Genomic DNA, 27,763 nt, shown 5'->3' with positions numbered 1-27,763 from the left:
TCCTAAAAGGTGATGACAGACAAAAAAAAAAAAATAAAAAAAAAACACACATCATGTAAAATTAATACATTCATCGTTCCACTCAGAATCTAAAAGTAGGCAGTATAGCTCGTGTAATACATTATTAACAAATAATAAAACTCTGTCAATACTTTTTAATTTAAATAAATTGCAGTTGCATTTTCATGAACCAGACAGGTGAATTTTTTTATAAGTGTTCGTTAAAAAGAGAAATGCAAATAATTTGTTCAATCGTGGCATTTTTTTTTTATTTAGAGATATGTTTATCAGAATTACTTATTAATATTAATCAAGGCACATAAAATAATTGTACATAAAAAAAATAAAAAAATAATCAATTAATTTAAAACCGTTACCGGTTGCCATAAATTAAACAAAATTAAAAACTTAACACAATGTTAATACAGTTAAACTCAACAATAATTTTAATACAGTTAAACTCTATATCTATCTTCGTACCTACCTATACAATATACAATATACATATTATGAATCTATTTACTAAAATTAATCTTTTCAAATGTACAAAATTAAAATGTAAGTTTTTAAGGGTAATTGAAAATATTTGCTTGTTTAAATAATTATAATTAATAATTTGGTCGAATAAAATAAATAAACCAATAAATGAAATGCATTGTTAAAAAGTAAAAAACTTAAAAATCTTATCTCCGTTTTCTGGTAACAATTTTGTATCCGAAAAAAGCCAACTCATCGTTAATAATAATTGTTTTTTTAAGATCACACAATTATCGATGCTAAGAAAAAAATATTGTATTGTATAATAATATTATGTATACTTCATATTTAATTCCATATTCAATCTCAGTTAACGGTGCAATTGGTTACAACAAAATTGGATACGTTGTTGTAGTTTACGAAAATCAGTGATCAAAAGTGCAAATTTAACAGTAAAAATAAAAAATGTATATATAAGTACAGTTATTATCATACTTGTGTCAAAGAATCCCATATATACAATTTTTTGTACGTACAATTATAACCATATAAACATATAAACATAAAATATATAAACGTAAACATAAACAAGAGTTTAAATTGTCAATTGATTAAATAATAAATAAATAAATATAAGTTAAATAAACATAAACATGAGTTAGAATAACTAAAAAAATTGGTTACTAAATGTAAAATTTTCCCTTCCCAATGTTTCACCACTTTGGTTGCATCCTATATACAGGGTCTTTCAAATTTCGTGTGACAAAAATGGTGGGGATTACACTGGTTCTTACGGGGCAGATCTGTCTTTTGTCAGACGAAATTTGGAACATTCTGTACATGTATATATACAGTTAATACCCATATATTACAAAATATAAACTTGAAGTTTCAATGATATCATCGAACCATATGGTTAAAAATCTCGAACCCGTCATATGAATATCACTTTGATTACATTTTTAGTTGGGTGCTTATAGGTATATAGCTTGTATTTAATTTTAAGATAGGATTATTGCTTATAAGTTATAAGTTATTAATAAAACTTATTACTAACTACCCATAGTTGCCCAAGCCTCAACAGATATTAATGATAAAATAAGATTATCTCTGAAATCGTTAAATAAATTTGATTATTTTTATCACGTTCGTTAGAACATTAATTATGAAATAAAATTATGAAGTATTAAAAATTCGGGTGTGCCTATAGCCTATTAATGACGATTGTTCTTGGACAGTTGATAGGCACGGTAAAAAAAATCAAGTAGTATACGTACAGCTGTCACATAAAAAAATAAAATAAGTACGCCTGATTTGAGTATCTACTTACCTAGGTTTAACATAAATATATATCAAATTCCTGAATGAGTTTTTTTTACAAGCAAATATTTTTTATTGTGAAAAATACAGGTCACGCGTGCAAGTTTAAAAATATGTATTTATGGTTTTAGTTAACATGCGTTGTGGGGGTGTAGTAATGTAGTATTAATAGTGTTGTGAGACAAATATTTCTTCAACTGGAAGGATAACGTAACATTGCAATAGTAAAAATAGTTTTAATGTCCCCATTACCTATATATCGCTATATTATATGTTTTTTTAAATAAAATTATAAGTAATATTTATACAACCGAAATTGATAGTTAAATTATTGACGATGTTAATAAGAGATATAATTAATTATATATACAAACTAATAATAATGATAATAATAATGCGCCTTCTTGAAATTTAAGATGTTTTTATTACAACTGTTGAATATCGGTTGACAGTTTCCATATTATTACTTTTGAAAGTGTTGAAACTTTTAAACTTTAAATCAAGAAAAATATAACAAAGTACCTATTTAGTTATTGTGAACGAATAATTTTTTAACCACCGTTATTATGCACAAGTCAAGTTTGTTTGAGCGTGTGAGTAAGTTTGGACCTTTCTAAACTTCCACAAAATACATGCAAAGTTATAATATTATTAATTTTAATATGTATTTGCATATTATTTTAAAAGTATTATATCCTACAAGTTATATAAGCGCATATTTTGGGTATTTATATTGGATTCTGAACGCCAATGAATGTATATAATATCTTACAACGATTTGTGATATTTTTTTAAATTTTAAAAAATGTTGTTTCTGAAGATACTTTTTTTCTAGAAGAATTATCGATTTCAAGGGAGGTTTAAAATTGGATATAATTTGTGGTTCTAGACATTTCCCAGACTTTTAAAAATAATCGAAAGAAAAATATACAACCATTTGTTAAAACTGTATTACTATTATATTGAAATAACTCTTTGGTAAACCATCTCCACTCAGAATCGTTTTTCATCGTTTTCAATTACTTATCATTGAATTAAAATTAAACACATCCATTACAGTGACCTACTTAATGACGAGGTATATTCGAAACTTACTCTACAGCAGAGCGATTACCTTTTCGACGGCTTTTTTTAGTTGCACATCTATTTTAATTTTTTTTTTTTTAAGTCTCTATTTTTATTGTTGAATTTTATTGTTTTGAGTCGTTATTTTTGTACAAGTAGAGTTATTCTTTATAAGGGGTGGAATACAGATATATTATATAATTGTGCACATTGAATTTCACTCATACTAATTATATTTAAACAGATGGGCACTATAGGCTCCTCATCTTTATTTAGTATAGATAGTAAAAACTAAATAAAGTCTCTATGTATATTGTATACTGATACATTTTTATTTTATAATAACCTCAAGGTTGTAGCCAAGTATAGCCAGTTGAACATTATTATCCACAACTCCACCAGCATTAATAGTGGTTTTGACAAAACTTAGGGGATAGAATTAAATTCCGCGTTAAAAACAATTTATTATGCAAAACAATTGTGTCGCATGAAGACGTTAAGTTAATTGTTAATTTATTGTACAGGTACTATTGTTGATTATTGGTTAGGAAATTATAGGAACTTAGGAACAAGTTAAGAACAATACATATGACGTACATGACATTATCCGATTGAATTTACAATTCATTATCGATCGTTGTGACGTTGTATTAGAAAAAAAAACAGTACACCGTCAGTCTGAGCGTAGAGGATAAGATGAATTTTTCTTAAGCTATATTGTTGGCAGATATATGTTGCTTTAAGAATAATTGGAAATGTCGAAAGAGATAGAACATTTATTTCTCATAGGCCATTAACAATATGTATTTGTCGTTATAACTATTTTTGTTATTAAGTAGTTCTACTACGGACTTTTAAAATAAATATCAAACAACAATACAAATAACTATAGTTTTATAGGATAGTTTAACTTGTCCATGATAGAGAAAAATCATCTTACCTGTTCGTACGATATAAAGTGTACATTATAAATGGGTTTTCTATTATCGACATGTATAGTTTATATGGCCCGCATCAGCGAAGAAGGTCGTATCTCTGTTTTCACAATTTTTTTTTTCAAGTTCTCATAACTGTTTTTGTGTAGTTCCCCGCGAAACTAATAGTAGCATAAAACAATTAAAGAAGTTCTATACAATAAAATGCAGTTACTGCCGTCTTCGCGAGACAAAAACAATAATGACAACTTGAAAAAAAAAATTGTTAAAACAGAGATACGACGTTCTTTGCTGTGGTGGGCGATATTTGAAAGGTATAATTGTGTAAACACATAATTACTGATATACATAATATAGACATAATATATTATATATTACTCTTTAGTTATTATTATTATTTAACTCCCTGTTCTAACTACGTTTATAATAGTATGTTTAATACGAATTAGCGATAACTGTATTAGGTTTATAATTTGTTAATATAATTTTCTTCAAATCGTCTAAAATAAACTCGTTAAGAGGACGCTACGAGCATGTGTTGTTTCTGTCTTCCAAATGTAAAACATAGCAAAAATTGCTTTGTGCGGGAATGATTCGAGAAAGTTACAGTCATAACTAAGAAACGACATTTTTGCCACGAAAAACAGAGAATTTGGGCTGTGAAATATCGTTTTTATTTTTACGATATTGGAATAAATTACAAAAAGAGTTAACCGAGTTTGAAAAACACAAGAAATAATGGATTTTGATAAAAAAATAACTTTTTTCGTATAAATGATGTAAAAAAAATAAAAACGATATTTTACAGATAATGTTCTGAACTATATTGAATATCAATTTGAAGACTTAACTATCACTACAACCTGAGTGGTTCTATCCCTCGCAAAACAGATTTTTCTATGTTGTACATTTGTAAGACGGTCGATACAATACATGCGGGTGTAGCGTCCTCTTAATATGAAAAACAAACGTAGGTACTATCAATTTAGTTAGGTATGGAATAATAATTTGTGTAATTCAATGCAACGTACGTATTATTAGGATTTTCTACTCAATTTTAAAATAATATTATTTACATAAATATGTTTTTGGACTGGATACAAGTTTTTTTTTGTTTCTGAAAATTTTTTCGTAATGTTTCGTTTTCATGGTTACTTATTAACAAAAACATTTTTACGATTCATAGATTTTCCTTATAGAGGAAAAATACCAAGTAACATCCTATGGTTAAGCCAAGGAAATCCCGCTTTCCTCCCCAATGCATAAAATGCCAGATGTACGGTCACACCAAATCATACTGCAGACACTTCCCTCGCTGTGTAAATGTAGTGAGACTCATCTCACTGTGGATTGCACAAAGTCCCGTGAACTGCCCGCGAAATGTGCCTTATGCTCCGGAGGCCATACGGCAAACTATAAGGGCTGCCCTGTCGCCAAAAAACTGAAACGACCCATTTCCAAGACAATCAAAAACGACGATTCAAAAATAAAAGTATTACCGGGTGCCCCAACAGTCAAGGTCCCGATCACTCAACCTCCGCACAAAAACAAATCATATGCTGGAATCAACGAAAAACGAAGAAAAACTTCCATTCGCCAATATTTCCAATATCCTATCTAATTTCATTTCTAATCTTAATTCCATTATCAGCTCTTTTATCTCTCTTCTCACAACTACTCTTAATTCTTTCCTTGCTAAATCAACATAACTCCGTATTTATGGTATATATATATATGATTAAATGTAGGTAACTACAAAACAGCTATCGATCTATTTTCATTTTGTAATAATATTCTTATATAAATGTCTCACCATTTCATATTTAATTCACTATCTAATATTTTAATTTAATTGCCTTTTGTTATCATGTATCATGTATCATGTTATCATGTATTGTACAGTCCATTGGTTAGACTATTGTATCTTATCTTAAATTGTAACCTTTGCATCCTATATTATTAATTAATTGTTGAACTGCAATAGTTATTGCTAAAAGTTCTAAAATGAAAAAAAAAAACATCCTATGGTTTTTCAGTTAATATATATATATTTTTATTATCATTACAATATAATATAACATTAAATTAGTTAGGTTTCAGAATAGGTAGGTCGTTAATGCGTTAACTAATTATGTTTTTTAAATGGCCTACGTGGATACATAATATATTTAATTATATATATATTTCTAGATCATCACGTACATTTATGTCATTAATATAATAATGTTTTGTGAACGAAAAATTACTAGTTCAGTTGATTAATACTGAAAAACTATTTCAATATATCCTTAAAATGTAAAAAAAAATGAGTCTACGCCTGATATTTTTTTCTTCCATCACTAATAAAATAACAATGAGTAATTTAATTAAAAATCAAATATAAAAAGAGTTCCAAAAATGTTTTTTTGTTTGGCGTCGGTTCGATTTAATAATACTGAAACGATTTTTATATAATGTAAATGAAAATGTATTGATTACAAAATAAAATATAAAAAAACGGTAAAGTAAACTAGTGTTCTCACAGAGTTGTTTAACAACATAGTAATAATATTTATACAAATATATAATATGTTTTGAAAATAATAACTACCATAGAAGAGTAAACAAAATTATTTTATTTTTAATTAAATATATACTTGGAAAAATGTACGTTATTATAATATGTTGAATCTAGTCAATATATTCAAAGACATAATAAGTAAAACTTAAAAACCTGTAGTTTTTTCCTACTTCAAATAAAAACCAAAACATTTTTTTTTTAAATTCTCTTACCTTATAGTCCAGACCAGGTGTTGGCCCGTGGGCCGAATATGGCCCTCATAGTAATTTGATGTGTTTTTTGTGGGGGGGGGGGGTACAAAAATAGGTTATTATAAGTACAAAAAATACAAAATGTTGTTATAAAATTGGCTAAACACAGTGTAAAATAAAGGGAAAATATGGCACCCTGGAATCCCCCCCCCTGGATCCGCCACTGATCTTTATTATATTGATGTTGACGATACGAAACACCAAAGAAAATTCGTTGTATTTGCGATACGACTTTTTCATTCACTCTGTATAGACAATTTAACGTTGTTAATAATTTTTCAATGGGAAATAATATCGATCAAAGTTTCTTGGTTTTACCTTACGTGATTTCGATGGAAAAACGAAAATAATAACAACCAAAAAGTATTTGGTACGCTATAGCATGTGCGTTATGCCGTTATTGCTATAATTTGAAGAAAAAAAATATTGGTTAAAAAGTCTATAGTGAATGTGGAGGGTTTGCCTTTTCTAAAGAGCTTAAACAAACACATTATACCCGAATTGTCCACATCTAATGTCCCGACCATTATTTTCGTTTGCCGTTTGGCCCCATCACGACGACGAACCTCACTCGACATCAACCGTCATAGGTAGGTATCCAATTTTTTTTATTTTTACTTCCTACAATGAAGGTTCTATATATTTTTATTTTATTTGCTCGGTGGTGTATTTACTCGACAAACATTGTTCGGTACGGTTTGTTTGGGTGCCCGCTTTCAAAAATAGCAAACTTTCCAGTGTTTATACTTTATATACGCACTTTATATATATACAGCGAGTTATTCAATTTTTACAAGCACGGGGGAGCACAATATATAGGTACTGTAGCGGGGGGTTTTAGATTAAACGACGGGGAGTTTTTTTTTAAATATTTTTATTTTACCGTGCGTGTGTATCGGTTAACACAACAATAATACCTTCAGCAGTAGCAGAAGCAGCTCATTATTCTGTGTTTTGGCGTCCAATCCAACGTATGATACGTACACTATGTGTATTCGACTCGAGCCATAGCTGCGATAACGCAGTGAATGGGGTCCGCTGTCGCTTTAACAATGTCAGCAATTCTATACAACAATACTCGTCCGTACTCGTATGTACCTACCGATCACCACTCAAAAACATATTATATTATTGTAAGTTATTATTATCGCTACAACCGGTCGACGCAAACGGCTTGCCACGACGCGACGGTGGGTTTTTTTTTACCCTCTTGGCAATATTTTCCGCGGGGTATACGAGATCGCCATTGAATAATATATCGACGACAATAATAATATTATAATCGTAATAATAATAATATATTATATGTTGCACCGATTCGACCGATGGATATAATATTGTGAAAACGACAGCATTTGCCTATTAAATGGGCTTGAAAGAGTGCTCTGTGCTCAGCTGTGTATATTCACCACGCACCGTTAAACCGATAATTCCGATTGTCCATGATGTCGATTTCGATTATTGCGCGAAAAACCATTATATATTATCATCGGCGAGACGGAACTAAAACAAAATTTATGATACAAAAAAAAACTAGGTACATTGAAAACAAATGAAAACAAGTTAGGAAAGCTCACTCGGCTAAATTCTGGGTTTCCGAACCCGTTTTAATATAAAGCAATCTATATATATATAAAAATAAGTGTACATTTTGAATACATTTTATAACTCAAGATCCACCGAACCGATTTCGGTAAAAATTTCAGGGCATATTAAGATTGATATGTAGATGGTTTCTGTGAAGTTTTTACGCTGTGCAATAAGTGGTTCCAGAGTTATGGCCTCTTAAGTGTACACCTGGCGACATGGCCAAAAACAACAAGTTAAGGTGCGGATTAAAATAATAATATTGTATTATATATTGCTTGCTATTGGTTAGGGGCACCTTTGTTGATTTGTATTATTATTTTTTGTCAACAAATTATATATATATTCTAACTATATAAATGTGAAATGAAAATCTTTGTACAGGGTCAAATCTGGAACTACTTATCAGATCTTCTTGATTATTTTTAAACGAAAGAGTATATAACGGAGAAGGTTATTATGAAACAAAATTTTAGGAAAATTCACCGGAAAAGTAGGAAATCTGGATAACAAAAAAAAAACACAGACGCAAAAGGTTAGGTTAGGATTTTGTATTAATTGATTATATTAATCAACCATAGGTAGAATACGACAAACTTGATATAATTTTGGTACTTTAGAGTTAAATCATACACTTACGTACAAACTAGGGGTCCGCGATCTACCGCAGGTAGATTGCCTACCTAATAATATACTGCTGCGAATCAGAATTTTTATTCCGGGCAACGGAAAAGTTAAGATTAATTTTAAACACCATACACCGAATATTAAATAACGAATTGAACAAAGTTTGAGTCATATAGAGTTGGTACATTAAACGGGAAACGAAGTGCACATATTCAGCTAGTAAACTATAATTCCAAATACAATATTATTATTATTTAAAAGAATTTGGTAACCTTCGCATCTTGGTAGTTTTGTTGATAGTATTTATTAAATACTTTTACAGTATGAGTACCTATAACCATCTTAATATTAACAATTGTATAATTAAATATCCTATTACAAATAATCTACTATGCACTGGTAACTAACGGATGGGCGGATACAACTATAGGATATAAGGGGTTCTAAACTTGTGTTTATAGAAACCTAAAACCGGGAAGTCACCCGACTGTATGGTATAGGTTTCGAGTATACTTCGTCAGACGTTGTCGCATTGAGTATGTACAACTCCAAAAAGCAGGTTAGTGCAGCGCGGTAGAGTAGGTCAGCTGTGATGGAAGTTTGTCCCTTCGGTCCTCTGACATGACAGTGTATTATTACAGTATGCGATTTGAATGCAATGATTGCATTCGATAAAAAATGATTCTGAGCTGACGAAAGAAAATGTATCATGTATGAACCATAAACATGTATTAATAAGTAGCCATTCATTTTATATAATATACCTAGTGGGAATTAGGTAATTTTTACATTTTATTCGTTTCTATTGTTTTCTATGGTTTCCCGTGCTGTTAAAAAATTATTGAAAAAAATCGAAAAATGATTTCTCTAAAGTACCATCTTGATGCATTTTGCTAAAAGATAAGATACTATATTATTATGTTGAAATTAAAGCACTCCTTCTGGTAGAAATTTCGTTAACAGGATAAAAAAAATAAACACCATTGTTAAACCACTAGCTTGTTCGCTTCACTCAGAATCTAAAATGTATTCAGTTTGAAATCGATGATAAATCATTACATACGATGATAAACGATACCGAGCTGAGTCTGTGCTAGTAAAACCATAGTACGCTAATCAATATTTTTCTTCTACGAGGAAAATCTATGAATTATGATTCATAAATATGTTTTGGTTAATAAGAAACCATGACAACAAAAACCTTACGAAAAATCCGATGGAAAATAAAATTTGTATCTAGCCTAAAAACATATATAATACGTTACAAATATTTTTTTCTAATCTTTCTATTAGTATTACGTTATGTTGAAATGCTTTTTACCTCCAAGACATCGCATATAATATTATATTATCACTTATTATTAAAGTATTTTATACAACTTATTGTATTTTCATTAAGTTTTAAGTTAATACTGCGGCACGTAAACTCTGTAAATAGATTCATACTATAAATAATTTAAAATTAGTAGCTAAATATTTCGATTTATTATATCGCCACCCCCAGCGAAAAGGGCAGTAACTCACTTTTTATCATTTTTCTGATTATCGCATATTCTGATAAAGACAATTTTTCTCCATACTCCAACGAAAAAGGCAATATCTTAATTTCACCAAAGAGATTCCAAATAATTAATTGTTATAAACACTAAAAATGGTTTTTTCGTTGAAAAAGGCATCATCTTAAATAGTAGAAGAAATTGAGTTGGTACTATTAAAAATGTATAGGTGTGTAATACACGCAAAACATGGACATTTAAAAAAAAAAAAAATTAAAAACAGAATTAGTATTCATGTTGGTAACATTATTAGGCTCTCCTGAAAAGTGATAAAAATTGAATTACTGCCTTTTTCGCTGTGGGTGGCTATTGCATTGTTTAAAGAAAGTAATAATATACGTAAACGTATTTACGTGAAATGTTTCATTCCCTCCAAATGTCAACTTTGAGTGTCCTTAAAAATAATTGTACCAACATATTTCAGTGTTTTTTTTATGCTGTAAGGCCGACTTATATGATAAATCTTGTAATACATGTTCAAGCTGTTCAAATTGAAAATTGAAAATGTTTTGAAATAACTCAAAATGAGATAAAATATATTTTGTGGATTTTTGACTAGTACCAACTAGATCTAATTTGCTACTAAACACCTCATTTATAGTTGAAGATTCCTGCATTTTTATTTTTTTATGTCTTTAAAAATTACACGAAAATATATATTATTGTAAACAAATTCCTGAATAACAGTCATCGATCCACTCAGAATCTAAAACGCGTTAAAGTAATAAACAAACTAGTAAAAATGATTACTAATAGTTCTACAGTGCGTGCGATACCGTGTCAGTTATATATAAAATGTCCGTCTATAATGTTTATAAAACTATTTGAACTTATCAATGTAAATACACTCCACGGAAGTCAGGTTAGAAAGTGATAAACACTTTAAATGTCTATGAAAAATACTGAACTTAATGGTCGATTCGATTGTAATAAATTGTGATACTGATAAAACACCATCAAAAAATGCGGAAGACCTACGTAAATCATTTGTATGAGAAAAAAAAGCAAATAGACCGGCATACTTGAAGATTGTACATTGTGTGCACTATGAAAACAGGGAGATTTCGACTCAGTAAATATTTGAGATTTTCCCTATGTATTTAAAAATCGATATTGCTGATTTTAGAACGTAAAAAATTTTGTTTCAATTGCGTTAGAGTGGTAGCGCCATTTTAAATATAAATATATATATATACTAATAAAGTTATAGATTTAACTAACGACGTATAAAAGCTCTGCAAATAAATGTCTGTGCACGTTTCAATGATTTTGTGATGTAAACATAGTGGCTGATGCAGAATGTCTACATGTATTCTGCTATTAACAATAAGACTATATAAGACTATATACGTTGAGATAAATTTCTTTTTAGAATCCTTTAAAAAATATTTGTTCCCAACACAACAAAATATAGTAACCGGAAAAAAATTATAGGGCCAATTAGACTCTGCAAAATTATATTGTGTTAGTTTTTTTTCTCGTTAGCACTCTTTTTCGTTTTGTTCTACCATAGTTATTAAAATATTTTGCAACAGAAAATCATCATTTTACTTTTAAAAGTTTATCAATTATGATATAATTACGTTACACACCGGAAATAGTTTTTAAAGTTTTTGCGTTTATGTGAAATTGCGTACAATTAATTTTTCAATTGGTAGATACTTAGGGCATATTATAATTATAAACTTACTTTGGATTTCACGTCAATAATACAAAACATTTTTCACCAGCCTATATTAAAACCAATAAATCTTTATATGTAGGTACCTACACAGTATGAACAACTCACTATAATATTAGTGTATTTGTAGGTCGGTACGTCTTACGTAGGTATGTGTGTCATATGAAAGTTCTAAAATGTACGAAAACCGTTATGTTACCATAGTGATTATGTTCCATATTATTACTAGACTAGGAAATATTTACAATGTACATAATATTACGAGCAATAGTTCTCCGAGCAGAGAAACAATTTAGTAGGTACCTCTATTCAGCTTAAAAATTGTTTCCTATGTATAGGTGGGCAGTAGGTACAAGGTAGCTACATTATGTATATTAAGTATCAAAATAGTTTTATTTAAATGTAGCGGTATAGACTATAACCATTATTTTACTCGCGTTTTTATTATTTATTATACAATTTCATGCATTTTTAACAACGGAGCAATAAAAATAAACATTTGAGAGCGGGCGGTGTTTTTAAGGATTGAATTACCTATATGAATAACGCAGGTTCTTCTACTTGTGGGAAAATAATATATCTTATACTCCATCGGAACATGGCTCATGTGGAAACTCATAGTTAAACGTAAAAGAGTGACGTTTGGAAAAAAATTTAAATATTTGTGATGTGCAGTCGTCACGAAACGCAACGCTGACACATCACGCGTGTTTCCAGTGCATAAACCGTATGGGTATTCGATATTAATTATGCATCATTAGTATTATTAGTAATTTAAAATGTAAATAATGAACTCAATGAAGACCAACATGTGGGCTAAAGGCGAAATATTCTGCTAAGTTAAAATACTTCAGCATAATATTATTGTACATGATCCAATATGGCAATATCCAATACAAATACCTACCTCATTGTTAATTTCAAAAAGACCCAATCAACATTAACCAAACCAGTTGCAACATAAATACTACAGATAAAAACATTTATAAAAGCCTTTTCCATTAAATACTTCACCCATAACTCATAAGGGGATTATGAACTACTATGAAGGTACCTACATTTTATAAAATTAAACTGACTCATCAAAAATCGTGCAATAATCAGGACTAGCTGTAATATTAAACGATAATAATATTAAACTTCAAACATAATATATAGTATCTATAGTATTTTTAAAGTAGAAGCATAAGAAATACTCAAATTTAAAATCTGTCCAAAGCATTCAGCTTAATGAAGATAAAAAACAAATATTTAATAATGCCCAATTCCCTGATCACACTATATAAGCTTACACCATAATTTAAATCCACCACAGCCAATCATTCAAATAATCAACGAACTAAACGATCGCATAAATAGAATGTTTGTTCATTTCTTGTGTGGTTTCCTGTTACATGTCACTATAATAGGAAATTAAAAAGCTGACCAAAATGCCAAAGAAGCTACTGCAGTTAACCCCGATTTGGAATTATGACCCTTTATATCAGACTACGATTTACAAAATAACAATCAATCCAATCACATTATTGGATGGCCAAATCAATGGCTTAATTTAAAAATAAATCAATTTAGAGAGATAAAAATATCAAATACTCCACCACACGGTGATCAAACACAGTCATTATATCAAGGAAATACGATGTTAAATAAACCACACTTGCGTCACATATGGACATCTCGTGGTCAGATTTCAGTGCATTCGTCTCAGTGAAATACATAAATGTCGAATGCCGACAATAAATCGAATCAAACCATGAAATATATCAACTTCTAGAAACTTAATGAGAAATCCTAGAACCTTCATCGAAAGCACTTAATACTCTCATCAAAATGTGTATAAAACAATGGAACTGATCAGTGATCTCCGTCAACCAATTTAATATAATCTTAAACAAATATGTGTGTAAATAATATTATAGTCTAATTGGCTACTAACCTCTCAGTTTATACCACAATCATATAGGTGTATAAAAATAAATAAATAATATTTAGTAGTTAATCTTATTGAAAAATACTAATCAATGAAATATAATAGGTATTCAAAACATAAAACCATATTTAGTTTTATTACATGTGTCTATCCCAAATTTCCAAATGACTAATTTATTGCAGTTAAGTTATTTGAACCTGCACAACTATTATCAATGTTCGCGATGATATATTTTATAAAACTTTTTAAAAATGTTTTGATCCCATCGGGGAGATTGGGGTTTTTATGAGAAAAAAATAATTATTTTAATTAATAATTTATTAAAATATATATTAACCACATTATTATATATTCACATAACTCAGAATTAGATTGAAATGTGTGCCAAAAAATGTTTGCTACTGATTAATGATTTATTTGTATTTGAAGATTATTTCATTTAAAATAATCGTGAAGCTTTGTACTGTGATGATTAAAACATTTTTCAACAATAATATAAAATGTTTTTCCTAAATTATGTTGGTTAGGGTTATTACTTTTGGATTTAACAATGAATATTTTTGAGAATTTAAATAAAAATGTACAGTTTGGTTTTTCCCAGTGGACATAATATAACGCATTAGGAAGTTAATTATTTTTATCGTACTGTATTATTATTGTTGAGAGTGATCAAAGTTATTCAAAAGGTTAAACGACTATTGTTGAGTATGTAATAAACGAAGCACTTAAGAACTTATGTTTAGTAATAAATCTAAATTATCTAATTATTTTTTTTTCAGAAATGAGCATTAATAAAGAGATTATTGGATTACTATGTGTATGCGAATATTTATATTTCGTCGTTTGTGATTATTTGATCGATCCTCATGAGTTATTAGTGCACCATGTAAGTATGCGTTGTATAATTTGGTAATCCCCTCCCCCCGAATTCGAGCATGGGTTGTTCATAGTATTATTTCGTTTATAGTGAACATATTGGGATTTGGGAATGTCAAAACACGACCCCAAAAAACATCTTACCAACCGATTTGTTCTCGCACAACGTTTGCCGATTATATTATATTATATTCACGGAAAATAACCATTCATTTTTTTTTTTTTTTATTGGATAACCCGCAGCAACATAGGCCATTGGGTGTGGGGATGGAACTGTAGGTTTTTAGATTGGGTAGGGGAACACGTGTGTGTTGGGTTTTGGCAGAATTTTTGATTGGGCACACGAAGGTATCTGCCATGCCCGGGTGGAGGATGGCGGCACTTGTTCTCCGGACACCGTGACTTGCCCGAAGAAAAATGCCGCCCAGTGGCCAGGAATCGAGCCAGCGACGGCAGCGCCGCAACCGACGCCTTAGACCGCTCGGCCACCTCGTCCCCCATAAAAATTATTAAATAATATAAAATAAATAGGTACCTAGCTATTATTGTAAAATAAACAATAATTACTTGCTTTATGTAATATCCAAAAACTATTATATACAATAATATGACCTTCTTGTAATGGTAAACGTACTATACACAAATCGGATAATAAAAACAAGAGCTTAAAAAAAAAAAGTTAACGATTGGACAAACGCGTTGTGATTGGTATTTGGCGGTGCACCCATGACCAACGTTATTACATTGGTCACAATTACAGATTTATAAATAAATGTAGGTAACAAATGAAATAAATTGTAGGTATTCATATCCGGATACGACGAGGCTAAATATCGTCAAACATTAGTACATAATTATTGTTGTTACAGTTTCAGTTAACCACTGTAGATGAGGTACCTATTTCATACTAATAGACTATCTATACGGCTATACAATAATATAATTGTTTACTGTATGAAAGTCTAGTGTTTTGATATCATAATGAATACTAGTCACATCAATCATTTAAATAGGATACTTTTGACGGTTTGGTCATTGTTGTTATTTCTATTCATATACTCGACTAAATGTACCTACCTATATCGTATACATGCTTAATCGTAGGTACCTACAATCTACTATACTATTCGCACTATAGTTAAAACATTATATGCGTTGTCACAGTAGTTTCAAACAATTTTTGCTTTAAGCTTAATAATGTGTTTAACATTGCTTTTTATAACATTAAAAAAATATTGTGTTTATATTATATTTTTAAATGTGTTGAACGTGCGAAAACAAAAACATAAAATTATAATTGAATCTATCGTTATTTTAATGTTCAAAATATGAACATTAAAAATATAAATATTTTTAAATCAACGATAAAATAAACGAGACAGTTTAGTTAATAACTTATAGGTCAGTTAACATCATTATAACATAACAACATTTACCTAAAAGCAACAGTTTACAATAAGCGCAATGCGTTATTTCGTTATGTTGCATGTGGAAAAAAAAATACAATGTCAATAATTATTTTAGAGTTTTCTAGATTAAAAATACTTTATTAACAATAATAATAATCTTTTGAAAATATTTGTATACCTAGTCAGTAATACATAACGTCATTATTTTACTATAATAGTAAATTGATAAAAAAAAGTAAGTAGCTTTTTCTATTTTTTTCCAATTTTGAGTAGACACACGTAAAAAATATATGTTATAGGTACATACATAATTAAGTAAAGGTGGTGGCTTAGAATTATGAATTAAATTGTATTGTGTGTGTTTGTTATAATTAATGTCAATTTAGACGTTGTAAATTTCTGGGTTAGCTCATTATAACTTTACCGAAGGCACCAATGCACCATAATATATTATCATACACAAATATATTATAAATAAATAAATATGTTCCAATGATACATTATGGCATGCACATTTCACAATACACATATTATCAAAATGTGCACATCGGTGTATGTTTTAAATTAAGTGCGTAATCTTATGTTATAAATAAATACGAAAGAGCAAATTCGATTCGATAGAAATAATTGAAAACATCAAATGCAGATAAAGGAATTATATTGTCGTCGATATCAATTATAATTTCATCGAACAACAATAGTATTTAATACTTGTCGTTTCACAACAGCGTAGGTACACATTCTGTATCCAAAAAACTGCATACACAATTACACAATTTGCAAAATACACGACAGAATTTCATCTCATCCATTATAAATTGTCATGTTTTCGCATGAATTCCCTATCCTAGCCATATATTTTTTAAGCTCTTTTTAAATTTTTTTTTGTCGATACATTTTTTCATATTTTTTGAACAAAATCAAAAAAAGTATTGGTACCTATGGTGTGTTTATATCGAAATACATATAGGGTCATGTATGTGCAAAATAATAATTAAATAAATAAATTTGATTTTATAAACTTTAGTTATAGGCATATTCAGTGATTGGCAGTATTCCATTACAGCGTGTTAAATCTTGAAAATACAAAATTATTTAAAAATTAACTATTCATTATAATATGATACAGAATTGCAAAATACTAATAAGAGTCAAGAGATACAATGTACAAACCCCTATATCGGTCATTATTTATTTATTTTTTTTATACAAAAAATGTTTTCCTAAGTACACATTTTTTTTGTATTCACAAAGTTTTTTATGCATACGTTTATTTTAACGCATTTTAAAACCCAAGAATACAAAATACAATTTTAATACTGTTTGTTAATGGTAGTTACCCGTATTGGAGTGCAAGATAATATTATAATGTGACATTAAGTTTTTTAATAAAGTAACAACCAAATACAAATTCTATTAGTACTTAAATGTAAATTTGTATGTCTAACCTTTCTCTAAAAGCGAATTGGAAATAATTAATTATTATTTTTAATTACATAAAGTATAAACTCTGTTTAAATACCAAATTTCAGGTTATGAAAATTAATTTAAGAAAGTCTAATTTGTAACTATTTGTGTTGGTACTATTAATGTATAGTATGCCCACGAAATATCGTATCATTATATTATTTCTAAATATAATTAATAGTAAATATCTGGTATTTAATTAATTTTAAAATAAAATGATCACAGTAATTAATTGCTTTTTTTTTTCTCCCCGTAGAATCATGGCAAAAACGACGTGAATCACTATTCAAATGTATGGTATTTCCATTCCACTGATGATCTGAATGATATACACGAAACCATAATAAAACAGGGATTTTCGTTTGCACAACCAGTGAGATTAAAAAAAATTTAATTATGATTAAATATAATTAACTATGTACACATCAGAGTACATTGCGCTACACATACACTAAAATTGAAATTGTAATACTCGTGTAACGCACGCACAGTTATTTGTTAAGTTATTCGTATTTGTTAGGCCTATTATTTGTTAAGCGTACAAGAGGAACGTTAAGTATTGAAGGTAATTAATTTTATTAAATTAAAAAACTAATGTGAATAATGAACATAAAATTCAAATTGTATATAATTATATTTAAAATACAATGTATGGTACATTTAATAATTAATATTATAATGTGTGAAATATATTTTGCAGTGTATAGTACCTACCTACGTTATTATTATTATGGTTTTATAAATTATTACACATTCATAAAGCTAAGCTAATCAAATTATAATCAATGATAAATATTATTTATGCATATTAACGTTTAATGTTTTCTGTATTTACTGTTGGTTAACACAAGTCATTACAGATATAAAAGAAATACAGTTACAATTAAAAGTGTGGTAGGTATAGGTACTCGACAAGGTAGTAAGTAATGAGAATTTTTTGTTGGTTACGTTTTGTAACGTTTGAAAACTGTTTGGAGATTTGAACAATAATTATTAATGCGTACAAATAGTTATTTTAAAATTGGACATTGTTTCAATGATTTCCACATTGAACTATTTGTGCTCATGGAGCACATAAAAATTTAATTTTTTGTTTAGTATACAAATATTAAAAATATTCTCTATTTTTTAACTTAATTTAAATGCTTAAAATTGTTGAATAAAATTAATCTGTATTAGGTAGATGGTATACCAAATGTTTACAAAGTGAAAAGAGAAGACCATCCTGAAATCCATCACGTGCCATTCGATAACACAACTAACATTTTAAAACAGAATAATATGGTATGTATTATATACACAAATAATTATAATATTGTCGTATGTATTTAGTTGTTTTTTAACTAAAAAAAAAACGTTAAAAAATAGCTCAATAATTATCTTAATTACTATAAAAATTACGCAAGGCTATCCCTGTTTTGAGTTTTTTTTATTACCCCGTGTCCCCGGAGCGAAGCGGGTTTTAAATTACTTAATCAATATATTGAACACAAAATTGTTTGTGTTAAAAATTAGGTATAACATTTTTATTCTTACATTTTTTTTAATTCTGTTATTTTAAGGCTTTGTTATCAGTGTATTATAAATTAGTAATTGAAATAGGATTTTGTACAATTTTTTGTATACCTATCAGATTTATCGTTTTTTTTATTTTTTTTTTCATTTAACTTTAAGCTTGGAAACTATCAATGGCCAAAAGCTGTTTTAGTTGTTTTTGTAGTGGTGGGGAGGGGGGTTGACGGTTGGAACGGTTAGCTGAAACACGTTTTTAGGTTTGGCAGAATTTCAAGTTGGGCACCCGGTTTCTGACATGCCCGAGTGGGGGGATGGCGGCATCTCTCTCTGAACACCGTGACTGCCCGAAGAAAAATGCCGCCAGTGGCCGGGTTCAAACCCGCGTTGGTGCGCGTTGAAACCGACGGCTTAGTCCGTTCAGCCACTCCGTCCCCCATTTATCGTTGTAGATTTATATGAGGTATTTATATAATTATATTAAGAAAGTAAATTTATTTGAAGGAATGTCAATTAACTTTAGTTACTAATTTTGCATTTATCAAAACCAATAATATAGTGATAGGTATATACTTCAGTATTTAAGTACAATTATATAATTTAAAAAACTTAAAAATGTTGAATACCATACGAATAACAAATATAGTGTGACATTTAAAGTAAAAATAAATTATATATTTTTTGATTATTTATTTTAAAATTTGAATTTATTCTTGTATATTATTATATACTATATACTGTATAATATAATATAATATAATATTATTGTTATTCATGAGAAAATATTTTTTTTTGTTCCAAGTATACTTCGTGAAAGAAAATTCTTTAAGCCTTGGAACTATTATTACGTTATTCTAGATTTCACACCCATATCACGCTCTCCCATTGAATTCTTTTGTTTTTCGCATATTAAACAGTAATTGTCATCCTCACACAATATTTGTATACAAAACATTCAGTTTGAATTTAAAAAATTTAACGTGGGTAGTTGGATAAATACATTCTACTTGAGAATATAAAAAGGATATTATTCTTATAAAGTGACAGTTCAGAAATTTGTAAATAGTGCAACATTTTAATTTTATTACTTTGTACTTATAATAATAATTTTTTTTAATAATTATAACTATTAAAATATTTTCTAAATATTTTATTTTAACGGGTAACATCATATGCCTAACATGTATACAATATGCATCAATTTATAGTTCATGTTATACAATGAAAACGCATATACCTATTATTTATAAAACTATAAAAAATAAATAAAAAATATGATAAATGATAATATTTGTATTATTGAATTGTATTGTATCAAAATAATTCAGTGTTCGTATATATCACTTTTATTCATCGTTCGTAGATTTGATTAAAAAACGTCAAAGGACTAAAAATAAATGCAAACATTATAGTACTATTCTTAAACGGATGTTTATATGTTATTACTTTTAATAATTTTAAAGTGACACGATTGTCAACGTACTACCTACCTAGTCAATATGTTTCTGCCTTTATCACGATATTATTTTCTCATCATTTTACTAAATAAATAATGAAATTTAAAACGTCAGGGATTGAAAAACGGATAATGCGCAACTTATTATATTTATATATTTATATGTAGTACCTACGTCCTACATATTAATTATTATCATACAGTAATGTTCTATTTACATTTAGTGAAAATTCTTTAATATACTGATGACATGGTGAATTACACATGATAAAAGAATGACACTTGCTCAAAAAAAATGTAAGATGAAAATTTTGCAAATATTGGAATGTACATTGTACGCCGTGTAGATCAAACCAATTTTTTGATCATCTCTCATTTTCAACGAATAATTTTGATAATTAATTACGATATGTATATTTTATTGGTATGTACTCGGTTACTCGGTGTCGTATAATAAAAAAATATGATTTCAACAAATCCATATATTTTCTACTTGAAAGTCAAAACTAATGTTTAAACACAAACATTTTTTAATAATTTTATTAAATTATACTTTAATTTTAATTTTTAAAGAGTGTCATATACCTACTTGCATTAATATAATAAATAATTATATCTAAAGTACCTACCCATATATACCTATTAAGTATTAAGTAATGAGTAATAATATTCATTGGTATTATCGATAATGATCCGTGTATTAAAGCACTGCTATTTTTTTAACTTAATAATAGCTATCCACCGTTTTATTGTCAGCAAATATAATAATACTTCACAGTTTAATACATTATTATATACTAGAGTTTATGGACTCTATAAAGCTATAATTTTTGATTTTTTTTTAGACCGACATCGACGACACCTCACATAATCAATTGGACACCCCTAGAAAATAAATCAAAATTTTTTTTTCTAAGTATTTTTCAGATTAAAAATCTCCATTGTTTAGATTACTGCAGACCCACACATACTCATTTTTAACTTAAGCTATTTTTAGTTAATGTATTTAGGCTATTATAATAGTTATATAGTTTTTATACATTTAGATCGTTCCTACAATTAATCTTAACGAATAAACTAGGTATAAATATATCATGAACTTTGGCTACCTATAATCCTGTATTTCAACTTCTCTTCATGTCATAATGATAATGGATTGCTAAAATTTGGTTCACATAGTTCTGCGTATAATATATGTCGATTAGTAAAATGGATAAAACTTTTAGGTGAATTGGGCCAAACAGGGATTTTCGAAAAAGTTGTATAAAAGAGTGCCGACGGACGTCCGCAGCAGATATGAGAGTTATTTTAACGACGAACTTTGGAAACTGCAGTGGTACGAGGTAGGTATAATCGTTTTATTTCGCTCATTGAAATTCATTAAATCATAAATTCATAAATCGTTCATTATTCCCTGGATTTTATTTTAATGGTCTTTTTTTCTTCTGTGTGATCAGGGATCATAGAATAATATGAAAGAAACCATCATTATTTTTTAAACACCCATTAGCTGATAAAAATTAAATACGGGGGAGTTCAGATTAAATTCTAATGCAATCGACTAAACACAGTAAGGCCATTACAGATATATAAAATACTTACACCTATATGACCTATACTGTATGTGAACAGATTTAAATACATTTTAATTTCATTCAATTTAATATACGTACTAACTAAAGGTAATAAAAAACATTTGTAATGAAACAAAAATTTGTTTATATTAACAATTTTAAGTAGGTACTTATATGATAAAACTATGATAATATTTACCCATATAGAAACGATTTATTTTAATTTTTCAAATAAAAAAGTAAGAAATTTGTTATCTATCTATTTATTTTTTCGATATATCACCTACCTACTTATTGACAAAATTATGAAATGTTCACATTCACGAATATATAAATCTTCTTTATCGAAATAATATTTTTCAGTTCATGCCTGAGAAACAGCTTTGGGTCTTTTATCATGATACCTACGTCATAACAATAATAATATTAAATATTATATAGTGCATATCCACCCATTACTCGTGAAAGTTCTTTTTGTAAAACATATTTTCGTTAAAACTTCCCAACATTTTTATAAATATTATCAATTATACTAGAATAATATTACATATTATATTTCAGCAAGGTTACCGGAATAATTATACCAACGGAATGCCACTAGATATGAACTTAGTACCAGTATACGAAGAGTTAAAATGCACAGGTAAAGGTATTCGGGTAGCGATAATCGATGATGGAATAGAATATACTCACGATGATCTTAAGGATAATTATGTTAGTATGTTTAATGTTATCATTTATTAATATTAAATATTATTTAGTACCTATTAATCGTTCTTATTTATTTAGCGATTGTACTGATATGAATGATATGATCACTTGTTTCTATAACAAGATATTTGAATGTTTACAAATTAACATTAAATTGATACAAAATATTTTTAATTTATTAAGTACTCATATGAATATTAAACATAATACTTACTATATTATGATATTTATATTTAATAAAATAATTTCTAAAATATTATACAATGTACATCATAATAATATTCACATTGCTTGTAATTGAATGTCGCGGTCGTTTAATTTACTTTTAATCGTAAAAATATAACATTAGCATGTACAAATGTGGACACCAATGTAAACGATAATTCGTTTATAAAAAAAACTTCTCTACAATTATTAATATTTTGTAATTCTTACTAATTATGTTTTATGTACATCAAGGTAATTTAATTAATAAAATATCAAAAATAGTTTTTTATAAATTAACCCTGAAAAATAAAATTTGTTGTTTATTCGTAGTTTTTGATAAAATACAAAACTTTTAATACTCCCATATGTAATTTATCTTAATTTTTTCAGACCCAGAGCAAAATTCCTCTTTGGATGAATTAATATAAATAAATTAAAGCACATTAGACAAATAATGGATACAGGTTTATATTCCATAGACACTGCACTGCAATATTTTGATAGAATAGCATTATTAGTCATATGAATGTTTAAATTTAATATCGCCCCTGCAGCATACGACTTCTGAGACAATAATGCGAATAATGTCATACATTTTTTATTGACATAAAGACGTGTTAAAAAAATATTACTTTCACTAATTTATGGACATATACCACATACCCATTTCATATTAGTACAGTGTACCGCGTACAATATAATATTGGTTTTATTAATACCTGCGAATACAATACACAGGTATTGCGTACGATAATAACTAAATAATATGCTTATGTGTTAATACAAACACTTGAACGATTTATGCAGGCGGAATATTTTATACGTATAAATTAAGGAATTATAATTGATATAGTCATAACGATTTTATGCAAATTCCGTAGCGTACGTTATCAGTCAATTATCTCGGCACCTATAATATTATTGCGATAAAAAATTGAATAATCATTGAAAATCAAAACCACGTGGTATGCTTCACAAACCGTGCAGGTGTAAGCCGTTTTGTACCATTATTGAGCAGTTCGAACAGTATTTATGACGCGCACAAATGTAATTTTCGCCCGTGTATATAGTACCCTACCTAGGTACCGACTATATTAAACAGTTCCCACTACAGCCTAAATACTATTTTCATCTAAAATTCCTTAGTAATCGTTTTTGGTTTCCGGTGACAGCAATATTTTTACAAAATGTGAAGTAACCTGCCGGAACTGTACACAATATGTAGGTAGGTACTTACATAATTTCGACCGACTTCCAATTGAAAAGCATACACCCACAACCTCTCATACGTATTTACGCGTCACACGACAACTCGACACTTTTAGAGTATATTAAAAAATACTGGAAAAATATTTTCAGGTATCCACCAGCACGATATATTATTATTATAAAAAATATTACAATTTCCTATATTATTTTATTTTCTGATTTTATAATCGTGGTAAAGCGTATGTAATATGTATATTAAAATTTTGCTCGGAAAGTTTTCAGTATACTTAGTGTATACATGTGCATTAAATATTGTAATTCGTGGGAATACTTTGAACTATAAATAATATAAATATATGCATTTTAAAAGGACTTCTGTAAGTCAGAAACAGCTAGTCATTAATATTATATATTAATATATTAAACTTTAATCACCTACAGTCCTACATGATAAAATACCGTCTGAACTACGTATACGCAATATCTTAAAAGATTAATTCTCGAATATTTGAATAATAATTAAATTACTAGTAAGCCGTTTATAATATTATTTGTATTTTTTTGGTTTTTTGAAAATTTAACTGTATTTTAAGTATCAATTAAAATGCATGTTATTTAGTTACATCAAATGTGTTTGTAATTTTTTAACAAAAATATCACATTTTATTTATTTTTTAAACTTGTTTATCAAAATATCATTTAATTTTATTGTCAATTATACTATTGACGTTTATTTCAGGATGAAGAAATCAGTATCAATTTGAACTGGAATAAAAAGGATCCTATGCCTAGGTACGAAGATCCTACAAATTCTCATGGTACTAGATGTGCTGGAGAAATTGCAATGGCTGCAAATAATAAAAAGTGTGGTGTAGGCGTTGCTTACAATGCAAAAGTAGGAGGTTAGTGTTCAGTTATAAAATATTATTATTTACTATAGTAATAATTATTAAAGGTTTATTAAGTTTATTTATACATTTTTCAATCTGAAGTTTTTACTCGATAGACATACATTTTCGTTTAATAAGTATGCATTAAATGTCGTGGCATTAATCGATCATGTCGCATTATCGCAAGTAGGTATACAAGTATTATAATATCACAATAACACACTATTATATCGTTTTAGTGAACAACATTTCGCATAAAATATAATATGCAAATAAATAAAACTGTGATTAAATAACACACTGAATCAGTTGGGGTTTAATAATAAAGACGAAAGAACATTATTTTTAGTGAAAAACCTAATATAAGCTATAACGCTGTTAGAATATGTCTTGGTTGAATACAATTCGGAACGTTAGAATATTAATCTTGAAGTCAATTGTGTTCAAAAAAAAAAAAACAAATGTTTCAGAAAAATAATATAGTTTCATTCGTAGCGTTCGTTGTGACTTTTTCGAAGTCGAACACAATGGACTTTGAATCAAGTTGTGCTTTTAGATATTTTAATACAAAATCTCAAACTCTGTGGCACAATCAGCCTCCGACGTACCTATATTATACTAAAATATACCACCGGTCATTATTGTTAGTTATATTTCAAAAGCATCGAGAAAATTGTGTACATATACCCATTGTAATAACCGAACGCCATTCAACGGTTTATTTTAATATTATTATTGAGGGACATTGTATATTATAACTACAACCGACCACCCACATTTACATACAAATATAGTTAACGTCATTGCTAGCCACAGACCTCGCAAGTAAGGTGTGACGGGTCAAAGAATATCATAAATTTCCACGTTTAAAGCTTAATATTCTGTGTGCAATGTGCGTACGATCAATGAGCATCAGTGCGCAATCATTATATATTGTGTCCCGTACCTATATCTTAAAATAATGATGCACCATTATAAATTACCATTATACATATTGTATAAAATATTATTTTTAATTAAATCGTTTTGAATTTTGAAGGGCAACAATACAAAGTTGACCATATTTCCGGTACATTATTATTTTTTACTAATGACGTACTGATGTGGCCAACGTCGATAAATTGTCAAATATTTTATACCAATATCGTTTTAAAATTATTCGATCCTTGATTTTTATTTTTTTAGTAAACATTTTTATCTGACTTTGATTTAGGAACAAATTAAATTAGAGTTATTCGAAATTAATCCAGATTACCCTAAATAACTATTATTATCAGACAGAATATTGTTGCGAAAAAAAATTGTCCTGTATTCTTGTCTCCGAGAGTTAATAAGCCTGGTATAATACACAGTATTATATACGTATATTATACATTTTTGTTATTCGCGCCACATAGTTTGCAAGTGCTGTAATAGTAATTTAGTCTCTCTACAGATATTATATTGTCAACAACTGTCTACACATAAAATATACCAAATATTTAATCTGAAATTCATATTATAGAACTGTAGTTGGACTATACGGGAATTGACGTATAAACACGTGTTGATCGCGTTAATACAATAATATTTTTTAAATATGTATTTACTATTTTTATCTATATCTATATGAAAAAAAAACATTTTTCAACAAATATAATTTGCAACTTTGGCTAAAAAACGAGAAGGCGCTGAGTGAAATTATTGTACACGAATAGCTTGGCAAAAAAATCACCCATTGGTGACACTTCATATACTTATACCTTATACTATTTAATTACTATTAATTTATATTAGTTTGACAAGCGCCCTACATGATTTTCGTCTTGGATGATTACCAGGAATTTAAGTCTGAATATAATATATAGTATATACATTATACATATAAAAAAACCAAATTAAACTAAAATATTATCCATGTTAATTTATTTTTGGACTATGATTTTGAGACAACATTGCCGATTAATAATATACATTTTTATTTATTTATTGCGCATAGGTAGTAAAAGTTAAACACGCTTAGGTACTACTTTTTCTTACATTTAAACGATAGTTTAACCATTTAAATCGTAGATGACACAAAGATCCATTTCGAAAATTACATTTAAAAAACGCTGAACATAATAGGTAGGTATATCGATAAACGTGTTTGTAAAATGAATAATTTATCACCACAAATATAAACATAAAAAAATGGGTATTGGCGTAATCAAGATTTATTTGTACTAAAACACCATTGAAAATACATTTCCGAGTTAAAAATCGTAACATCAGTGTTTTGAATTGATGGTTTTTATTTTTTTTATGCTTGAATCATATCTTTTCCTTAATAATTCATTTTATGTATGGATATTGTGAATTATTTATTCTTACGGTTATTTTAATACTAACCAAATAAAGATTATAAAATAATATAAAATGCTGACATTTTTAAGTATTATTATTGCAGTAGGATTTTATTGAGCTATATGATTTGATCGTTCG

At 28.2% G+C, this 27,763-nt stretch overlaps 2 protein-coding genes across 2 annotated transcripts in view; both read left to right on the top strand.

Moving 5' to 3' along the window:
* The first annotated feature begins 14,670 nt into the window (after nt 1-14,670).
* On the top strand, nt 14,671-27,607 carry LOC100573544 (neuroendocrine convertase 1-like). The gene is made up of 7 exons (XM_029487486.1): nt 14,671-14,694; nt 14,769-14,875; nt 17,998-18,114; nt 18,921-19,025; nt 21,936-22,052; nt 22,845-22,997; nt 25,150-27,607. The coding sequence occupies exons 2-7, from the start codon at nt 14,771-14,773 to the stop codon at nt 25,315-25,317; spliced, it is 765 nt and encodes a 254-aa protein (XP_029343346.1). The 5' UTR covers nt 14,671-14,694; nt 14,769-14,770; the 3' UTR covers nt 25,318-27,607.
* Nucleotides 25,828-27,763, top strand: part of LOC103310215 — an 8,088-nt gene continuing 6,152 nt past the window's right edge. The window contains exon 1 of the mRNA XM_008187734.2: nt 25,828-25,904. Within this exon, the coding sequence (XP_008185956.2) occupies nt 25,828-25,904 (77 nt within the window). The remainder of the gene's footprint in view (nt 25,905-27,763) is intronic.

This window comes from Acyrthosiphon pisum, chromosome A1 (assembly GCF_005508785.2).
Source record: "Acyrthosiphon pisum isolate AL4f chromosome A1, pea_aphid_22Mar2018_4r6ur, whole genome shotgun sequence".
Taxonomy (NCBI): Eukaryota; Metazoa; Arthropoda; class Insecta; order Hemiptera; family Aphididae; genus Acyrthosiphon; species Acyrthosiphon pisum.
This window is presented reverse-complemented; position numbering and strand designations above follow the sequence as displayed.